The sequence below is a fragment of the Alligator sinensis genome, unplaced genomic scaffold (assembly GCF_000455745.1).
Source record: "Alligator sinensis unplaced genomic scaffold, ASM45574v1 scaffold925_1, whole genome shotgun sequence".
Classification (NCBI taxonomy): Eukaryota; Metazoa; Chordata; order Crocodylia; family Alligatoridae; genus Alligator; species Alligator sinensis.
In genome coordinates, this window is record NW_005843152.1 from 109,938 (window position 1) to 117,380 (window position 7,443).

General features: G+C 42.6%; 1 protein-coding gene across 1 annotated transcript in view; it reads left to right on the top strand.

The window, feature by feature from the left end:
* The window catches only part of LOC102372437 (calcium-activated chloride channel regulator 1-like), a 30,808-nt gene that overhangs the window by 13,256 nt on the left and 10,109 nt on the right, over positions 1–7,443 (top strand). The window contains exons 7-10 of the mRNA XM_006037640.3: positions 770–994; positions 2,627–2,804; positions 6,091–6,197; positions 6,597–6,821. Of these exons, the coding sequence (XP_006037702.2) occupies positions 770–994; positions 2,627–2,804; positions 6,091–6,197; positions 6,597–6,821 (735 nt within the window). The remainder of the gene's footprint in view (positions 1–769; positions 995–2,626; positions 2,805–6,090; positions 6,198–6,596; positions 6,822–7,443) is intronic.

The following is a 7,443-nucleotide window of genomic DNA, read 5'->3' on the forward strand; positions in this document are numbered from 1 at the left end:
GAATGGAGGTACAATGAAAGAACAGCATGGGAATTCACATGTAGACTAGTGCTATTTTACTTTTATTAAGATCAAATTCACTCCCAAACTATTAAGGGACAAATTACCACAGTAAGATTTACAGCTAAATTTCCTCATTATCTAACCCTAATGCAGAAAAGGAAGAGAATCCTTAAATAGGTCAAGAATAATAGCAGCTAGCTGGATGTAGAAAGAAACATTTTAAAAAGTAAATATTCTCTTTTTAGCCGTTTTCAGTCATCTGCTCAAATATTTGCATTTCAAATAATCTCATTCACTGAAACTGACCAAGTTTTGAATGTGTGTCTACCTATAAACCAGACAACTAGCCTAATCCATACTTGTGATGGCACAGTTCTTCAGGGCTGCAACCACTCAACCAAAATCAGTATGGAATATAAAAATGTTTACTAGGCATGAGATCTCAGTGTCAGAACATAAAGTTTCACTATTACATTTACCTGGGAGTGACAGTTTCATGATAGAAGATTCTTGTACAAACAGCATGATTTGGAATGAACAGACGCGTAGATAATGTACAGGATAGTTTGGGATACCCAGACATGGGTATTTGTCTAATTTTTCATCTTCCCCTCCCCACCCATGCCAGATTGCTCCTCATCTTTTTATCAGAAACATTTTGATTTATCATTATGAACTGAACAACAGAACTGGTGTATTCTTGCTTTTCATCATCTCCCCCGAATAGCTCTGACGGTTCTAAGTATGTTCTTTTCATCACATACAGCATAAACGGATTTCACGACTCTATCAGGCTGCAGAGACATTCCTGGTGCAGATTATTGAAATCGGTTCCTGGGCTGGAATTGTCACTTTCTCATCTTCAGCAACAATTCAAACTTACCTACAACAAATAGTCAGTGAGAATGTGCGCCAGGACCTTATCAAATACCTGCCTACAAGAGCTGATGGAGGAACTAACATCTGTGCAGGCGTACGGCAAGGATTTCAGGTGAAGAATGTTGGGGGGCTTTACCTGGGAATACAGTAACAGAATTAGAGATATTGGTGGATAGGCAATGGACCAAGAGAAATAAGAATGATTCAAACATGGAAAATCATGACATGGAAAATCATGACTTGGAAAATCATGACATGATTTAAGAAGCCCAGTGCACGTAGTTTTAGCCAAAACAAGGTTAAGAAATGTCTCTCTAATGACATACAATGGGGAAGAAAAGCCTGATTTCTCTCTAATATAACCAGCAAAGGTATAAATGGTCCCAATGATTGGAAACAGAAGCTACACAAATTCGGAAGTACAGTACCAGTGGTGGGGAACATGAAGGGAGTACTGCAAAAACTTAATTGTGTGGAAGATTCTCTGTCACTCGGAGGATGTCTGCAAGGCACGATGCACTCCATTAATCCAGGTGCCCTGTTCATCTTGGTCCTCATGCTAGTACTTTTGAAGCTAATATAGTTAACTTGATGTATCACAGGGTGGCACTATTTAGATTTACAGTAGTTTCAAAATCCTAAAATCAAGACTGGACAGTTTCTAAACATTATACAATAGCTAAAAACAAAAATTATGGATTTGATTTGAGTTACTGAATGAGCTTCTGTGGCCTGACTATGAAGAATGTTAGCCAAAATGATCATAATGGTCTGTTCTGGCTTTATCTTTCTATGACTTATGACAGTTACTTCTAGCACCTTGTCAGTTTGTCAGCAGATGATATTTTTCAACCATGTTAAGTAAATCCTGTAAGATTGCTTTGTAGAGAATCAAGACACGTTCCAGAAATTAAAATCATGGAAATGAGGTTTGAAACTCAAAATTTACTCTTAGTGTTGGCATCAGCCAAATTTGATTCTGAAAATCAGTTTTGTGGAAATTGAGGGTAGATATGCCACATGTTTTCTGTGTAAATTCAGAGTCATATTTTATGACCTTGGTAAGAGAGAAAATATTTTAACTATGTTTGACTCCAGCTACTGGAGAGAGAACTGGATTCTGCCCTACTCAGCCTGGCTTGTGCATCTTCATGACAATGTTAGTTGAGTCCCAGTTACAAGAGTTAATTCTGACTTGAGTTATACCGCATAACCCTGTAACAACCCAGTGATTTTGGTGCTTCGGCACGATGGAATTTTCCCACCACATGAGAGCCTCTTGCAAAGTAAAGTGTTTTTGTTGCAACAGAAAAACCCCAGTGCAAGAGAGTTCCCGCCATTCGAATGCAAATTTGTGTCCCGCTATTGGCCAGTTCTAAATTATTCCTACGTGGCAGCTAGTAATTGGCTTGCTAGCCGTTTAAAATTTCGAGCAACTTCCGCCCAAGTCGGAGAACTTTGAGCACGCTGCAGAGTGCCTCTAAAGATATCTGACTTGCAGCTGAGCTGATCAATAGACTGATCACCTATCGATTCTTCTCCCCGTCGCCGAGCACAATCCTCGACGTACCCTTTCCCCGCCGGCTTAAATTGTGGACGGATTCACTGGCTTGGAAGGAAAGGGCTTTACCTTGAAATAAACTTAAGGCAATAATTTTCCTTAACGCACATGTTAACTGTTAGGGAAGGTGATGTTACCAATGACATTCCACTGCTAATGCTGTGGATCCTCTTCTCAATTTAGGTGATTAAGGCAAAGTTCTCAAACACAGATGGGTCTGAAACTGTGCTGCTGACAGATGGAGAAGACAACACTATGAGAAACTGCCTTGAGGAGGTGAGAAGCAGTGGATCAGTCATTCACACCATTGCTTTAGGGCCAAAGGCAGCCCCAGAACTAGAACTATTTTCGAAAATGACAGGTAAATACTTTTCTAATGAATTCTGCTTTGGCAGGCATATTTTAGTGATGAAATGCAAAAGCAAAGCACATTTTAGCTTGAAATGTGGAAAGAAAATGAACCTAGTTACTGTATTCAAGGCTCATTTGTAGAATATTAATTCTTATCTGAATAAAGGGAATATTTTCTTTTTACTTGCTTCTACTTGAAAAATAGTTAAGTAGCAACATCTTATTATGTAAAGAGATTAGATAATTATACAGTTACATGTTTCTTTACATAGAAGATAAGCACAGTGTGTAAGAACTAAGATTTGGTTTCTGTTGTTTAAATGGCAATCATCTGTAAACCTTCCAAAATATATGGTTATAATTTTTTTTTTCTTTTATAAAAAAAGCTGCTTTTTCAAATAGCAACAAACAGCGTGCTCTAGCTCAGGAGTCTGTAAGCACTATGCTAAAACGGTTAGGTCTGCCATTTTAAGTGAAACCGTGTGGATGCTGTATGATGCTGCAGTGGGAATTCCATGTGGTATTTTAGGCTCAGTTTAATTCCATGTTTCTTGAAGGTGTCCACAGCAGGTGCTTGCACCACCTCTGGGGGGAATCTATTCCAGGCCCTGGGGACTCAGACAGTAAAAAAAGTTTTTCCTTATGTCCAGCCTAAAGCAGTCTTCCAGGATTGTGTGACCGTTCAACCTTGCCTTCCCTTGGGGTGCCCTGGTGAACAGATGTTCTCCCAGTTCCTGATGCATACCCCTATGTATGTATAGGCTGCCACCAAGTAACTCCTGAGCCTATGCTTCTCCAGGCTGAGAAATCCCATGACTCTCAGCCTTTGTTCATAAGGCCTGGTCTCTTGCCCTCTGATCATGTGTGTGGCTCTCCTTTGGACTCTTTCAAGCTTCTCCACAACCTTTCTGAAATTCAGATCCCAGAACTGGATGCAGTACTCCATCTGCAGCCTCACCAGGGCTGAGTATAGCAGGAGGATAAATTGTTGGGTCTTGCTTCAGTTGCATTGATAGATGCAAGCCAGAGTTTTGTTTGCTTTGCTGGCTGCAGTATCGCATTGGTGGCTCATGTTCGTCTTGTGGTCAATCATGACCCCCAAGTCTCTTTCAGGCATGTTGCTAGCAAGTGTAGCACTGTTGAGTCTATAAGTGTGATGTGGGTTTTTCCTCCTGAGGTGGACCACCTTGCATTTCTCCATGTTGAATGCCATCAGGTTTTCTTTCACCCACCTTGCGAGCCTGTTGAGGTCAACCTGGATCACCAGCCTATCCTCAAGTGTGAACACACTTACCCACAGTTCGGTGTCATCAGCAAACTTAGTTAGTCCACTTCTGATACCAGAGTCCAGATCATTTTTAAATACATTAAAGAGTACAGGGCTGAGAACAAAGCCCTGGAGGACAACACTGGTCACTATGCGCCATGTTGATGAAACTGAATCAACAACCACTCTCTGGGTCTGACCCTGAAGCCAGTTCCCGAGCCATTGGACCATAACGATGTTGAGGCCGCAGTTCCCCAATTTTGCCATGAGGACATCATGGGACACCAGGTCAAAGGCTTTTTTGAAGTCCAAATATATGATATCAACCTCTTCTCCTTTGTCCAGGTGATGTGTCAGCTAGTTACAGAAGGAAATGAGATTGTTGCGGGTAGGACTTGTCTGACCAAAGTCATGTTGGCTATCTATCCCTCAGAATGTCTGTTCAGTCATGTCTGTTTGCTTTAGTGACTCAAGTTTGTATTCCTGGGTACTGTCATAAAGCAAAACATCTATTGGGAGGGTGGGATTCAGGATAAACTTTTTCTGGTCTGCGTACCATTACAGAAATGTTCACTGAGGGTCTGATCCAGTTTGGTCCCATAGGTACCCAAGCAAGATATGGGCAGAATTTTGGTGAATAACTTCTACTAAGTAATCCAGATTGGGCCTGCTTCACAAACCACAAGTTGAGGTGGCGCCTCCAGTTTGGACTGGAAAGTTTCCAGTGCACCTACACTTGGGCTTTAGAGCATGCTCAGAAGTGATCCAGTTTGATCTCTTCACAGTCTACATTCTGCCTAAGCTTTGTAGAATTCAGTTTGGTGCTGGGAAGCACCTAAGTCTGTGAAGAGATCTGATCTACTTACCAGGCTTCAAGCATATCTAATGCACACTAAATTCAGCTCCAGATCATTGGTAATAGTGCTACTTCCTGTAACACAATGACTTAGTGCTTTGACCACTTGGCCAGCAAGTGGGCCACCTGAGTTGTAAGCAGGGAGCTCCTTTAATTGGCAGAAACCAGGAAAACTGGAGGTATCTGCAATTGCCAACAAGTATTCTGTCAGCTGGGATTTCCCGCAAAATTAATCCCCAAACCCCGCAGCATATTATTCATATAATAGATTGTTTTAGAGTCTCCCAAACCTTACCACAATACTTAGATAACACAGTAATCCCTGCAGCCACTCTCATGATCTTGAGTCTCACTGACTATCTGTGGCAATGGTGGAGCCTATCTGCCAATCAGCAGTGAGGGGCAGGGGCACCAGGAACATGCCTGTGAAATTGGCCCTTTGTGCCATGAGCAAACTACAAAAATGGCTTTGTCTTGCCATGACTTAAGTAGGTGTCTAGTTATAAGCCTTCCTCAACCTCAGAGTATTCAAATGCACTTTCAGTGCATTAACTGCCACACTACAGAACAGACTGAGTGGGGAAACCTTCCCTCCTTTCTGTTGAAGCTGGGGCAATGGATAGTCAAGAGTGCAAGAATCAGGGGGCCTGCAGGAAGTCAAGCAGGAAGGAGGATCCTTCTGTAACCCACTGGTAATGGAACTCCCCTGGGATACTAAAAAACTAACTGGATATGAGCTACATCACACTAAGAAGAACTATTCATAGAATTCAACCATGTCATTTATATAGAGATGCTTTTCACTGCAGAATTTCACGTTGTGGGAATGACATGGCTCAGAGTCCAAAATTACCAAAAACAGCTTAGAAATGAGAGAGAACTGTACCTGAGGACACATGACAGCATGAACATCCTGTCAGATCAGGCAATATGAAATTTGGCTAAGAAGATTGCCCAGATCAGGGGTGCTGACCCTTGAATGAGCTGACCCCAACAGATTCCAGACCATCATTCCCACAAAGCATGCATGGAAGGCAATACATGCACAAGCTGAAAATTAATTAGATGGACTATCTAAATGGAGTACCATTTTAAGCACAAGGCTCACAGCAAAGATATATTAATTCCTATAGTTAAGTTCCTGTTCTGATCATTTTAACATTTGCATTTCAGGAGGTTTGCAGTATTCTGCTACAGACGCCCTGGAATCCAGTAGTCTAATTGATGCATTCAGTGGGATTTCATCAGGAAGTGGAAATATTTCTCAACAATCTATTCAGGTCTGAGTTTCAAAGTTTGTTTTGCCTCCCATTATAAAGCAGTTACAGGGCAATTAGGAGACATTTTTATCACTGGTAATCCTAACTCCTGCACTGTGTGGTGGCTCTATCAGTCCTGCTGGCTTCCCTTGGGCATGGAGACAGCAACAGTACAAACCTTCTGCCTTCTTCACAGGACTCAGTTCTGTGCAGAACATGGGATCTGCTCACAGTAGTGCTGTTATAGTATTAATATTACCCTGGCTCCCTTCTCCAGCAGTGGCACAAAGCCTCCCCACCCAGAGTATCCACTGAATTGCCATAATATCAGAGTTGTTCATCCTCATAAGAGGAAAATTAGTTGTATTTTAAGTATTTACCTGCTATCTAACCATAAATAATATTTCATTTGTCTGACAGCTTGAAAGCAAAGCTCTCCAAGTTGCAGTTAGTCAGTGGATGAATGGGTCAGTGACTGTTGACAGCACTGTAGGAAATGACACCTTCTTCGTAGTTACGAGCAGTGGGTCTTTACCAAGCATTTTCCTCACGGACCCTAAAGGAAAACAGTATGGAAATATTAACTTTACTACTAGTACTGCAAACCCCAAAACAGCTCGACTCACTATAGCAGGCACCGCAGAGGTAAAGTGCATGTTCTCTCTTTTTGTGTCTGTACACTATACTATCTTTCATGGAGTAAAGTGTATGAGCTATTTTTACAAGTAAAAAGGCAATAACAAAACCACCAGCTTCATCCTTCATTTGCTTTGCAAACCTTCTGCAGAAGTTGACCTTAATGTACGTGTCACCTACACTTTTATAACATTCTGTCAAAAAAATTTTAGGCAAGCCTACACAGCCCATCAGGCTAATGTGGTTAAGGAAACAAGTTTCTGTAATCACTGGGTGTGTCTAAACGTGGCTGTACCCAGGTGGCTGCAGCAGCAGTGAAAGTTGCCCCACTGGGAAGCTGTGTACACTGGCTGGGCCCAGGGCCATTGATGAATGCAGAACAGGTCCAGGTGGGACCATGGCGAGGGCTGCCCTGGGCAGGAGTGGGTGCGGCTCAGCCCCATGTGGAGTGCCGTGGGGGCAGCGACAGGCCAGATGGGGTGTGGGGCAGACTGCACCTGCACCACCTAAGTGAACTGTGTTGCACATGCCCCCTGCCACCCTTTCCCTCTGCCCACCACCGACCAGCTCCTGGGACCTAGGGTGCAGGCAACACCACATGCACAAGTGCACACCGCTCCCCACCCCTCCC